Genomic DNA, 13,663 nt, shown 5'->3' on the forward strand with positions numbered 1-13,663 from the left:
TCAGGAGTTCTTTCTTCAGGTATTTTGAGTTCTCTTCTGTCAGTGATCTAGCTTTCGGGCTTTTCTTCAGTTTTTGACAGTCTTGCTGTTTGAATATTTAGATTACTTTTAAAAGAACCAAACTCAGAATTTTAGGTCATTATTTATTCAGCTAAGTGGTCCCATTTTCCTTTTCTTTTGGCGCACCAATCTCTTGTATGTTAGGCCCCTGGCATTGCACCATTCCCTGAGTCAGTGAGGCTCTGGTCATCTCTTTTTCTTTTGTGTGTGTGTAGTAGTATCTTTATTTTCCATATGAAAGAAAAATGTTGCAGTTTACTCTTTCGTCTCCCATTAATTTCCCTTGTTCTTTACTCACTCTGTCTTCTTCACGAAGCACCCCTTCTACTTTGTCATACATGTATGTGTATATGTATATTTGTTAATATGTTACTTTATATATTGTAAATAGAGATAGTTATTCAGCTCTAAGTCATTTGAGAAAAAATGTGATTTGTGTCTATTTTGCTCAACATGATTTTCAGATCCATGCATTTTCTTGTTTGTTTGTTTGTTTTGGTTTTTCGAGACAGGGTTTCTCTATGTAGCTTTGCGCCTTTCCTGGAACTCACTTGGTAGCCCAGGCTGGCCTGAACTCACAGAGATCCGCCTGCCTCTGCCTCCCGAGTGCTGGGATTAAAAGTGTGTGCCACCACTGCCCGGCTCATGTATTTTTTTTAATAGCTGACATAATTTCATTTTTGTCTACACTCAGCCACACTTTTTTCTTTATTCACCCCCTATTATGTTCTTTTCTGCCCCTCTAAAACCCTTTCTTCCCAACAGTTCTCCCTCACACTTTCATGGCTTTTTGTTTGTTTGTGGTCCATTACCTTTAATTAGTTGGTACTATAATTCATTTAGATTCAAGAAGGGAGATTTTAACAGTTCAAATAATTGTGAATTATAATTGGTTAATTTTTTTTTTTTTAGGTTAAGTGCTATATATGGAGGTACCTACATGTTGAATAAACCAATTGAAGAAATCATTGTGCAAAATGGAAAAGTGGTTGGTGTAAAATCTGAAGGAGAGGTAAGTAACTATTCTTGTTAATTAAAATGTGCTGTCTACTATATATTTAATGTGGTTTGGACACTGATATTATATCCTGGGGCCTCCCTCCTGCTCGCGCTCGCGCTCGCGCTCGCGCGCTCTCTCTCTCTCTCTCTCTCTCTCTCTCTCTCTCTCTCTCTCTCTCTCTCTCTCTCTCTCTCTCATTGTTTAAAGTTCTTTTTACAGTTTTTTCTTTCCTTTTTTTTTTTTTTTAAGTCTTCACACAGCTGTTCTCTTGGGAGCTTCAGGGTGTTGCTATGAAACAGAAGTGGCTATAATACATTTGTCATACAACTAAGCATTAAGATGACAACATCTTTTCAGTACTCTATCATATACTGATTATTTACTTTCTGCTAGGACATACATGACAGTCTAACAATAATCTCTGGAGGTCAGGTAGAGCCAGGATTGGAATTACTTCTCAATACCTTGCAACTGCCCAACACTAATTATTGGCAAAGCTAGTTGAAATGGTTACCTGCAGTTCAGTCATTATGAACTAAGTTATGAAGATAATAGATTCAGAGAAAACTGTAAATATAGTTGTTGGTGGTTTAGAGTTTTTTTTTTTTTTTTTTTTTTTTTTGGTGATGCTTGGGATGGAATCTAGGACCTTAGTCTTTGTAGCCTCATTCCCAATACACTGTTTAAAAAAAAAACAAAAACAAAACACTGTAAGCACTGAATGGTAAATCATAAATTACTTTTTCCCAAGTAGCTGTTTTGAGTGATGCTCTATGAGCGCTGCTGTGCAAAATACCTATCTTTAAGACTCTGTCTTTAGTTTTGTTTTTTTTAATATACCAAGAGGTTGAACTGCTGGATTAAATAGTAATTCTGGTATTCATTGATTACATTGTGGTATTCATTGCATTTGTGGTATTTAAACAGTAATTCTGTTACTTTTTTTTTTTTTTTTGAGAACTTGCCATATTGTGACATCAGACATTTTATGTTACATTCTCATGAGGAGTGCACATATCCTGTTGTCACTTTCTGTTTTGGGAGTAACCATTCTAATAGGGGCCTTGTGGTTTTGATTTCCCATCACTGGTGCTTGGTGATATGGTACTTGGCCTTTTGTAGAGCTTTGGAGAAATGTCTGAAAATCTTTACAGACAGGTGCCCCCCTGCCTTCCCTCCCTCCCTCCCTCCCTCCCTCCCTCCCTCCCTCCCTCCCTCCCTCCCTCCCTCCCTCCCTCCCTATCCATCCATCCATCCATCCATCCATCCATCCATCCATCCATCCATCCATCCATCCATCTATTTTGAGACAGAGTTTCTCTGCATAGTCCTGGCTGTCCTGAACTTGTTCTGTTGATCAAGCTGACCTTGATCTCAAAGATCCACCTGCTTCTGCCTCTTGAGTGCTGGGATTAAATGCATGCCCGCTACTGCCTATTTTTTAAATCCAGTCTTTTTTTAAATTGCTGAATTCTAGCAGTTTTTGAGAGACTTTGGATATTAATTCCTTATCAGATATATTACTTACAAATATATCTTCTCATTTATGATGTTTCCTTTTGCTTTTAACTGCATTCAGAGTTTAGTATCTACCTGGGCGGCTGTGGCACATGCCTTTAATCCAGCATTTGGGAGGCAGAGCCGGGCAGATCTCTCAGAGTTTGAGGCCAGGCTGGTCTACAAAGCGAGATCCAGGACAGGCACCAAAACTACACAGAGAAAATCTGTCTCGAAAAACACAAAACAAAGCAAAAACAACAAAAAATATTATCTGATACAAATTTTAACTTTTCATGAAGTCCATTTTGTGAGTCTTTGGTGTGTTAAAAAAGTTATTACAATAAATGAGGCTTTTTCCTTACTTTTTTTTTCCCTTAAGAATTTTTATAATTTCAGGTCTCAATCCCTTATGTATGGTTTTAACTTTTTTTTTTTTTAGCAGATACAGTTTTACCAGTCCTAATGGTTTTGTTCTTTTTTTTTTTTTTTGAGTCTCGTGCAGGTAGCTCTCACTGGCCTAAACTATATAGAACAGGCTGGCATTAAACTTGATCCTACCTCTGCATCTAAGTGCTGAGATTACAGCTGTGGTCTACAAGTTTTTAAGATTTTTCCTTATCCCATAATTGGTTTTGTCAAAAATCACTTGAAAGTATGGTTTATTTCTGGCTTCTCTTCTGTTCCTTATCTTTGTGCTAGTACTGGGTACCATACTGTATTGATTGCTGTAGTTTTTTAGTGGAGTCCTCCATCTGTCGTCTTTTCTCAGTTCTAGTTATTAATGAATTCAGTTTTTAAGATTCAATATCCATTTTAAGGTTGATTTGGAGAGCTTAACCTTCTAATACATGAATGTGGGACATATTGCCATGTTTCCATATCTTCTTTATGTCTCTTTTAATGTTTTGTTACAGATTGCTCGCTGTAAGCAGCTCATCTGTGACCCCAGCTATGTAAAAGATCGGGTTGAAAAAGTGGGCCAGGTAATCAGAGTGATCTGTATCCTTAGCCACCCTATCAAGAATACCAATGATGCCAATTCCTGCCAGATCATCATTCCACAGAACCAAGTCAACCGCAAGTCAGGTGCGTTTTAGAGACCAGCCAATGAGGGTAGAATGGCTTTACTCCATACTGTAATAAAGAGGCTAATTTGATATGGGAAGTAGACCGAGGAAGGCAGATGTGGTCCTTCTAGCAGCAGTACACTGAAATGATGTCAGCCTTGGATCTTGAATGTCTTGAATCCCAGCTTCATGTCTAGAGTGAACAGACTGCATGGGTGAACTCTTACAGGCTTCCAGGTTTCATTTATTAGCTCAACTGACATTACTATGTTTGAGCTGATTCTGTGTCGTTGTGGTTTTAGCAACATGCTAGAAAACAGTGTCAGGACTTGGTCTAAAATTTCAATTCCCATTTTGATATAACCAGTAGTTTTCAACTGTATTTTGTATTTTGGTTAGAATGCTCACATCTCATTTCACTCAGAAGTAGTTTTCAGTATTAATGATTTTTTTCCCTTCCACATAAGAAACCACACCACAGAGCATTTTCACTAGAACAGAGATAGAAATGTTTTTTTTTTTTTTAAAGTGATTCTCGTGCAGATTCTTAGACCTGTGAAAAACTTAAAAATTCCAAAAATTGTTTCTACATTTGAAATTATATTTAGAATAGTGGTTAGTCATGGTAATATGTATTAATTTTCCAATAAGTAAATGAGGAAATCAGTACTTAATAAAGCCTCCATTCAAAACCTTTATCCAAATCTAAAGTTTGAGTTTATCTCTAGGTTTAGCAGTTTATAGTCATCATACATCCTCAAATCTCTTAAGGTTTTAGTGAGCTTTTCCATGGGAAAACCATCCTGTCAGAGGAAAAATTTATTTTGCCTCCTGTTTTCAGTGTGGTCAGCTGACTCAGTTGTGTTGAGGACAAGGCAGAGTCTAATGATGGTGGAAGTGTGTGGCAGCAAAATAACCTTACCTCATGGAAACTAGGAAAGCAGAGAGCAAGCAAGAAAGGGTCTTGGCCACAAGATCATACCCTTTCAAAGACATGCCCATAATGACCCATTTCCTCCTGCTGAAGTGGTTCTCACCCTGTGGGTCATGATCCCTTTGGTGGTCGAACAGCCCTTTCACAGGGATCACATATCGTGCATATCAGATATTTAATTACGATTCATAACTAGCAAAATTAGTTTTGAAGGAGCCATTTTTTGGCACATGCCTTTAATCCCAGCACTCTGAAGGCAGAGACAGGCAGATCTCTGAGTTCAAGTCCAGCCTGGTCTACAAAACAAGTTCCAGGACAGCCAAGACTGTTACAAAGAGAAACCCTGTCTCAACACCCCCCCCCCCCCAAAAAAAAAAAAAAAAACCAAACCAAACAAGCCCTCATAATAATAGTAACAATAATTTTATGGTTGGGGGTTACCACATATAAAGAACTGTATTAAAGGGTCACAGCATTAGCATTTGGAAGGTTGAAAACCACTGTGCTAGATTTCCTAATAGCTCATTCAGCTCTGAACTCATCAATGGTTTGAGATTAGCACTTGCCTGATCCATTCATCTGTGAAAAGCACCACCAGCAAAGGACCAATCCTTCAGAGTATGAATCTATTTTGGGTGATATTTTATAATATACAAACCATAACGTGGGTAAGAGAAATTTCAGTTAGTAAACATTTGTAACTTACTAAGACTTAAGTTTGCCTCCATAAACAAGTTTAGACAGCATTGTTTATTCCAAGTAATTTTAATTTATAATGCAACGAAACCATGATACTTGAATGCACTTGTGCCCAAGGTTTACAAATGCCAAGGTGTACGTTGTTATTTGCTTTTAGACATCTATGTTTGCATGATCTCCTTTGCGCACAATGTGGCAGCACAGGGCAAATATATTGCCATTGTAAGTACAACTGTGGAGACCAAGGAACCGGAGAAAGAAATCAGACCAGCTTTGGAACTCTTGGAACCAATTGAACAGAAGTGAGTACTGTACTCATTCATGTCAACTAAAACTGAGGTGTTGGTGTCTGCTGCATGGTCAGGTAATTCTGAGAACAAGACAGGGCAGCCATTGGTTGCTGTGAATCCTTAGAATGCCTTGTCCTGTCGGTCTTATGCTTTAAGGCTAAGCAGTGATGCTGGTTTGTTTCTTCCTATTTAGATTTGTCAGCATCAGTGACCTCTTTGTCCCGAAAGATTTGGGAACAGAGAGCCAGGTGAGTGTGATGATCTTAAAAAAGTCATTAATTACCAGTCTTTATTGGGGAGCATCCCTAAGTAGTTTGAAGTCTCTATAATTCTTAATTCCAGATCTTTATTTCCCGTGCCTATGATGCTACCACTCACTTTGAGACAACCTGTGATGACATTAAAGATATCTATAAGAGAATGACAGGATCTGAGTTTGACTTTGAAGAAATGAAGCGCAAGAAGAATGACATTTATGGAGAAGACTAACAGCAGTACATATGATGTAATTAGGACAAACAAAATTTGGCAAATAATGTGTATTGTATGAAATCAATATTGTAAGCCCTGCTTTTATGATCAAAATGGAGATTGAAGAGTGCTATACCAGTGAATACTCCTTCCCTTCACTTTTCTAATATCATGTATTAACTTGTTTTCATGGAATGGCTAGTCAGAATTGGTTGGTTCTGTTCAGTTTAACCAGACTGGATTTTTTTTTAGTGAAGGAGCTGTTCTAAACAAATATTGATAGAGAACTTGATACAGTACTTGTATCTTTTAATCAGTGTAGCCTTTGCGATTGGGTGCCTCTGCTCAAGAGCTGGATCTATACAATTTGTGCCATCCTGATATTGGGAGTCTAAATTGAATATTCTTTGGTTTGGGAAAACATTCAAAGTTTTCTCGCTTTTGTTATGTGAAGTATTAAAGCAGGGCCCAAACAGTAGACCCACATATTTTGTTCATGTGGGTATCAACTTCTAACCAAACTTCAGACTTAGGAAGTTGTTTGGAGGGAAGCCAGTATGTGGTATTTTAACCTACTACAATTGCTGAGAAGGAGAAAGGAACCTTATGGTAAGTAGGGAAAACATAGAAGCACCTTTTATCCCAGGTATGGCTTCTTCAATGGACCAAGCTGCAATGCAGTATTGATTTGACAGAGCCTTGATTTCAATGATGTCTGTCTCAAAACGGCTCCAAATGATTTCTGTACTGCAAAATAAAGCCAAACTCTGGAAACCACTGCCCTGCATACTGTCTCTGTTCAGCTTACATTGCCTTCCGGTGATATAAGGGCATTAGTATTAACTGATAGATTGGAATGGAAGCCATTTTATTCTTAATATAGGCTCATTGTAGTAGTAGAATTCTTCTTAGGCATCCTGGTCAGTGGCCTTACACACAGATTGAATCACAACACAAACAACTGCATTTTAATTATCTTTATTTAAAAAAACAAAACCAAACCAAACCAACCCAACCCGAAACTAGGTATAAAAAGCCTTTGTTCCAAATAGATAGTATACAAATGGTTTTTCTCTTGTGTGTATTTTAAAGACATAAGAAAGTTTTAATATCATAAATAATTTCATCAGATTGATTTTTGTAGTGCAGCATTAAAAAAAAAAACCCAGTAAGTGGAAAAGTGTATAAATTTGTTGTTTATGAAAAAAAAATGCTTTTTCTGTTTGTAGTGTTTTTTATGCAACAGCAAACAAAACCATTACAGACTATATGCTTTTTACAATGTGGTAAAACATCTGAAACATGCACTTGATAAGCCTCTGACCACACACAAAAACAGCTATTTGTTAAAATAGACTTTACTTTAGCTATGTAAAACATGTGACGGTCTCAATTTTAATATCAAGCTCAATAGTTTTGAAGGCATGATGTTTAAAGTGAAAATAATTTACAGCAGTATTCAACCATTGTAACTCAAAGCTAATGGCAACTATGGTCCATGATGAAACGAGACATTCTAGCAAGCATGAAAAATGAAACATGGACTTTTCAGATGAGGATTGTTTGTATGTATTTGAAGATTTTCAGACTCAGGAAAATACTAATTTATTTATTGTTATCTTCCATGTCTAGTCTCAACTCCAATCACCTGTAAGAACACAAAATTGGTAAAGCAAAATGACCAAGAAATACTTATAACTGAGATAACTACCTATTGGGAAAAGCCTTACTATGTTGAACAGGTTGGTTAATCTCATTTGTGGTAATCACAGAAGCTGATGGGAATTCTACTCATTGGCTAAAAAAACAACAAACCAAAACTTTACAGTGTATCCCATTTGAATTTAAAGTGCAGTTTTGAACAGCTTTCTTTCCCTCAGTGGCCCTGTTTGCTGCCAGTAATTACAGCTTACACTAGAAATTTTACAGAAAGTTCTTACCAGTAGCTACTCTTAAATGGAGCTGCTATCTTTTGTATATTTTCAGTGAAGTAGTTTACATCTGCAACAAGGATTCCACTATTTTCAAAGACTTCTGTAGACACTTTGGGCTTGTCTGTAAAAAAGAAAAACTGTGACAAAAGCTAGTATGCCCATTTTCCACCCCCCAGGTAGCAGAACTCATTAGAATAAGAAAAACTAAGACAAATGGCAGCAGTGTGGGGGAGGGAAGGGATATAATGGACAACTGTACTGGTTTCAGTAAACCAGGCAGCCCAGCTAAGGCTCACAGAAAATGTGAAAAAGTAGAAAAATGTACTTGGAGGACCTGATAATAACGAGAGAAACTTAGCACTCCTTGGCAAGCATCCTATGGACTTAAGGGTATTTGTCAAAATACACTGCACTACTGGCTATGGGTAATAGCACCTACATCTAGGGCATTCAATAACTACTTAAGGATATTTCTAGAGCTGTCCTGTTTTAGCATTAACTGAATAATGAAGATTAGAACTCAGATTAAATTTACCTGTTAGGAAGACAGCAAACCTGGCATTGATATGTTGAATTTGCAGGTTTAGTAAGCATTTCAAAATTTCAGCTTTCGTTGGTGATGGAGAGTCACAGTTGTGATAATGAAGCAATTCAATGATATTTACACTCTGGTATGACTTTAGAATTAAGTTCTTTTTATGTGCAATTGAATCTACCCTGGAAAATAGAAAGAAATGTTGGCAGCTTTTCTTACTTTCATTTAAAAGGAAGATTTATCTGTTTGAAAGAATGTGCACATGTTAGTGCTGGTGTCCTAAGAGTCCAGAAGAGGGTATCTGATTTCCTGGATCTACAGTTATAGGCAGTTATGAGCCACCCAATGTGGGTGCTGGGAACTGAACTTAGGTCATCTCTCAACTACCAAGCTAGTCTCTCTCTGCTTTCATTTTAACTAGTTGTATTAAAACACTTGGTCAAAGAGCCTGTCCTTTTTCTTGATGTGTTTTCGTGGCACAATGGCTAACATGTATGCACTGTCCTGATCAGTTGCCTCTAAACTTTATAACGACTCCTTTGAAAATACAGACTGTAACCTTGGACCTCATTCTAAGACAGAGACACAATCCTTGTAGTTACTGCCACTTCAACCATGTATACTGGCAACTAAAGGTTCTTCAAAGTTCTCAGGTAGTCACACAGTCACAACTATGCTCTCACTGATCTTAGTAAACAAATCTTTCTTGGGGGTGGGGAAAGGCCTTGCTCCATAGTTCAGGTTGGCTTATAATGACTGTAGTCCAGGGATTGCCCTCTGCTCCTGCCCTTTGTCCTGGGATCACATCATGTGCTGCCATGCCTGACAGTAATAGGTGTAATTTATGCTTTGTATTAAGTCTTGTGGCCAGATTACCAATCTCAGCCAAAACTGTCTTAATTTCTCACCTCTGTAATATCATTACTTTTCCTTTTTTCATCTAGAGGAAAATCTGTCTTTAGTTCTTTAAATTTATTTACCTGTAGGTGTGTACTGATAGCTTTAATATATGCTTATTATTGATATTAAGCTTTTCCTCTAAAATGCTGGTTAGCTGGGGATGGAGAGGTGGCTTAGCTGTGAAGAGCACTGGTTTGATCCAGCACCCATACGGTGGCTACAACTGATGGAATCTGATGCCGTCTTCTGGGGGCACTGTATGCATGTGGTACATACATGTAGGCAAAACACCCATACACAATTTTTAAAAAAAGCTCATCAGCTTTTTGGCCACACCCTTCAGTCTGTTTTGCTTCATGCACTATCCTTACCTTGTTAGTGAACCTTTTCTTGGCTAGCTTCTACACCAAGGGAAAACCTGAAATTTTTTTCTGTCTTTAAATGTATGTGTCTGTTTGCACTTGCATGTCAGTGTGAGTGTATGTGCAAATGAATGTGCAGGTGCCCACCGAGGACAGAATCCTCTGGATCCCTTGGGGTTAGAGTTACAGATGGTTAAGTCACCTAATACAGGTGCTAACATCCAAACTCTTGTGGAGCAGAAAGTGCTGTTAACTGCTCTCTCCAGTATGTACTCATGCACTCACACAATTCCTGCTATACTTGCTCCTAGTGTCTGAAGAAAGCAATTTTAAAAGGGGGCTGGAGAGATGGCTCAGAGGTCAAGAGTACTGGCTGCTCTTCCAGAGGTCCCAAGTTCAATTCCCAGCAACTACATGGTGGCTCACAACCATCTACAATGAGATCTGGTGCCCTCTTCTGGCATGCAGGCATACATGCTGTATACATAATAAACAAATCTTTAAAAAAAAAAAAAGTATTCAATAATTTAATGCTCAAAGTCTGGAATTGATGTTTAGCCCTAAAACTAGTAGTTTGTTCATGGTCAGGTTTGTTTTCTCAGTATTATTGTGTTCCTCCTTGGTGTCAAGTATGAATAGGACTGTTCCATGTAAAGCATCCTTTAGTACTCAGTACCTTTTTAACAATGTCATCCATTCTGTCCTTTCTCAATCTACTTAAGTTCCTTTCCTACTGTTCCCAGAGTACTTGAAGTCACACTTTGAATGGGCAGAAACTCTCATAGGCTCCAGGTCTCTTGAGCCAAATAATCAAAACCAATTTTCTTTTTTTAAAAAATCATTACTTTGATGCTGGGGATGTGGTGCAGTCAGTAAAGTACCTGCTGGGTAAGCATGAGGACCTAAGTATAGACCCCCAGAATCCTTATAAAAAGCCAGTTGTGGTAGCATACACCTATAACTTCAACACTGGAGTTGGCTGGCCAGCCAGCCAACCAGCCTAGGTCAGCTGATGAGTTCTAGATTCAGTAAGACCTCTTAAAAATAAGGTGGAAGCCGGGCAGTGGTGGCACACGCCTTTAATCCCAGCACCCCGGAGGCAGAGCACAGATCTGTGTGAGTTTGAGGCCAGCCTGGTCTACAGAGTGAGCTCCAGGAAAGGCACAAAGCTACACAGAGAAACCCTGGGGGGGGGGGGGGGGGGAGGAGGTGGACAGTGATAGAAGGCACCTGACATGGACACAAGTGTGTAACCTACACAAATACATGCATATACTGCACACACAAATCACTGCTGTAACGATATGCCATGGCTGACTGATATACATGGGAGGACTGCATTTTCTGAAGAGAAAGAAGTGGGGGAAGGAAGGTTGAGAGGACTGAGCAGAGAGGAAGGAAGGAGTGGAAACTGATTGGACTGCAAAAAAAAAAAAAAAAAGTTAAAACAAATTACTGCTTTAGATTTAAGGTGTTTGTCTCCTATTTAAATCCAATACCCTAACAACTCAAAATATGAATCAGTATCCAAAAAAGCACTAGAACCAGGGTCACAGTTCACGTTTCTGCATATGGCAGCAGAGCCTGACTTAACTATGGATATTTTTAAGACTGGCTCAAAATGTTGCTGTAAATACACCTTTCACTGGATGCCCTACTGTAAAAACAAATCCCAAAGCTAACCAACAGACCTAAATGTTAGGAAGGTGATGTCCATTCTGACACTATTTTTGTGGCTGTGGTGCTTGACTTACGCTAGTCTAAAGCACATGGAAAACTGTAACTGGAGTATTTGCGCCTTTCTCCACATGTACTTACCTGACATCTTCCTTGAGCTTTTTATTTTCTCTGTAGTGAAGCAACCACTTCCATTTTCCATTTTCATTTAGATTTTCCAGGATTTTAACAATTTCCTTCAGTTGAACTGTAGAATAAGGTTAGCAAAGAGAAGATGTATCTTAGTTTTTGTTGTTTCTGCAAGGTCGGGTATCACTTATGAACAAACAGATGCATGTTGCCACCTCTTCTATGTCTGGGCAATGTCCAGTCTCATAAACGCATAACCTGGGACTCCTCTAACCAGTTCTACCTGGTCATACTATAATGGGAAACAACTGTGTAGGGGCAAGAGCACACTGGTCACATGAAGCTAGCTAACGCTCTGAACCAGCCCACATGACAGAACAGAAGCAGGAGCCTAGTGTAGTAGAAAAGTTATCCTTTTATTAACCTAGTTTCCATGAAGAATGTATGCTGATAAAAGCAGACTGATTCAGAAATGGTACTCAAACTGTTATGTGATCAGAGTCGACGAAGGTTTGGATTATACTTTACAAAAAAAATAAATAAATAAAAGCCTGCTATCACAACTAGATTCTACATTAGAGTGTTCAAGGTTTTAACTATAATGACTTTTGGAAACCATTTTTAAAGAAAGATTTTTGTTAATATTAAGATATTAGGCCTTGTGTCATCAGAAACAGAGAACTGATTTTTTTTTTTGGTGTAGCTTTGTGCCTGTCCTGGATCTCACTCTGTAGACCAGGGTGGCCTCGAACTCACAGAGATCCCCCTGGCTCTGCCTCCCGGGTACTGGGATTAAAGGTGTGCGCCACCACCGCCCGGTGAGAACTGATTTGTGTTAGTTACTGGGTAAAGAGAAATTCACCTGACTAGATTTCAAAGTTAAAGACCAACCTAATGTCAAATTTTCTAGTATATCATCATCTGATACCACAAAGCCGCCTGAGCGAAACAGCTCTTGGTAGGTGTCATTCAGAATGTCTTCAGGGCTGTCCACCCCAGCAAAGATGACACTGGGGAAATGCTTTAGCTTCAGCAGAGAAGGGATCTGTTAGACATAAAAGGACTTCCATGAAGAAAGGCACATGTAGGCACATTGAATATTCATAGATTTCAAGGACCATAAGCAGCTGAAAATACCTTCAACCAGGACCACTGACAACTTTGCCACACATAAAGAGCAGTTCTTACCTTATTATGAGTAGCCATTAGCACATCAAAATTAATTAAAAAGTGGACTCTACAAATAGTTTATGAGAGAAGAACATGTCTGAAGTAAAAGGGACCTATAAATAGTTAAGTCACACAAACTCATTCTGTTTCCAACTCATCTAGTGGTGCCAACACCCCAAGCTCATGGCATTATCTATCCTGTGTCCACAAGTTGCTCTTTGGGACAAGCAATTATTTCTTGTCAACTAGCAGGTCAGTCCTTTTAAAGTATAATTTTCTTAATAGACATCAATTTTTCAAGTGAGAATATTTAGCATTGGCTCACATTTTTTTCATAGTTCTCCCTCAGTAAACATATCAACCTGCCCTACAGACGCCTGCTGATTCTAGAGTATGCCACACTGTACCCTCCCCCAGTATCTTCCCACTAAAGTTCCAATGGAAGTATATGTCAGCTATTCACAATACTACACAAGTTCAGTGCCTAGAATATATTTCTTTTTTTTCTGTGAGATTCCAAACTTACCTGATGCAAACGTGATATTATGTCTTCATTTTTGGTGATAACTAATAGTGTCTCACTCTCTCTGTGAAAAGCTTGACAGAAATCCAGAAGTTCAATTTCTGTATGGCCTCCTTTCTTTAGAATGCTCTGAAAGATTTACAAAGAGCTATTATTAAACAAGGATACTTGAACAGACTTTTTTTTTTTTTTTTTTGAGACAGGGTCTCTCTGTATAACTCTGGCTGTCCTAGAATGCACTATGTAGATCAGGATGGCCTCAAACTCAGAGATCATGCTGGCTCTGCCTCCCAAGTGCTCGGATTAAAGGCGTAAACAAGCCACCAGGTGGACATGGCAGTACATACATTCTTGGCACTTGGGAGACTGAGGAAGTATCATGAGTTCTAGTCTGTCTCAGCTACTCAGCAAC

At 38.6% G+C, this 13,663-nt stretch overlaps 2 protein-coding genes across 13 annotated transcripts in view; one reads left to right on the plus strand and one right to left on the minus strand.

The window, feature by feature from the left end:
• The window catches only part of Gdi2 (GDP dissociation inhibitor 2), a 33,640-nt gene extending 26,841 nt beyond the window's left edge, over window positions 1-6,799 (plus strand). Inside the window, exons 7-11 of the mRNA XM_006990193.4 lie at window positions 973-1,072; window positions 3,475-3,646; window positions 5,418-5,562; window positions 5,744-5,798; window positions 5,893-6,799. Coding sequence (XP_006990255.1) covers window positions 973-1,072; window positions 3,475-3,646; window positions 5,418-5,562; window positions 5,744-5,798; window positions 5,893-6,039 — 619 coding nt within the window. The 3' untranslated portion in view covers window positions 6,040-6,799. The remainder of the gene's footprint in view (window positions 1-972; window positions 1,073-3,474; window positions 3,647-5,417; window positions 5,563-5,743; window positions 5,799-5,892) is intronic.
• Window positions 6,800-6,983: 184 nt separating this feature from the next.
• Window positions 6,984-13,663, minus strand: part of Tasor2 (transcription activation suppressor family member 2) — a 53,489-nt gene continuing 46,809 nt past the window's right edge. For 11 of the 12 annotated variants that reach the window (XM_016008486.3, XM_006990194.4, XM_006990195.4 and 8 more), the window contains 6 exons: window positions 13,255-13,380; window positions 12,450-12,603; window positions 11,571-11,676; window positions 8,491-8,672; window positions 7,962-8,076; window positions 6,984-7,669 (listed from right to left, as the gene is read on the minus strand). In XM_016008486.3, coding sequence (XP_015863972.1) covers window positions 7,666-7,669; window positions 7,962-8,076; window positions 8,491-8,672; window positions 11,571-11,676; window positions 12,450-12,603; window positions 13,255-13,380 — 687 coding nt within the window. In that variant the 3' untranslated portion in view covers window positions 6,984-7,665. Of the gene's footprint in view, window positions 7,670-7,957; window positions 8,077-8,490; window positions 8,673-11,570; window positions 11,677-12,449; window positions 12,604-13,254; window positions 13,381-13,663 lie in introns of those variants that run through there. The other variant, XM_042278171.2, reaches the window with a different exon arrangement.

The sequence above is a fragment of the Peromyscus maniculatus genome, chromosome 5 (genome assembly GCF_049852395.1).
Source record: "Peromyscus maniculatus bairdii isolate BWxNUB_F1_BW_parent chromosome 5, HU_Pman_BW_mat_3.1, whole genome shotgun sequence".
Lineage (NCBI taxonomy): Eukaryota > Metazoa > Chordata > Mammalia > Rodentia > Cricetidae > Peromyscus > Peromyscus maniculatus.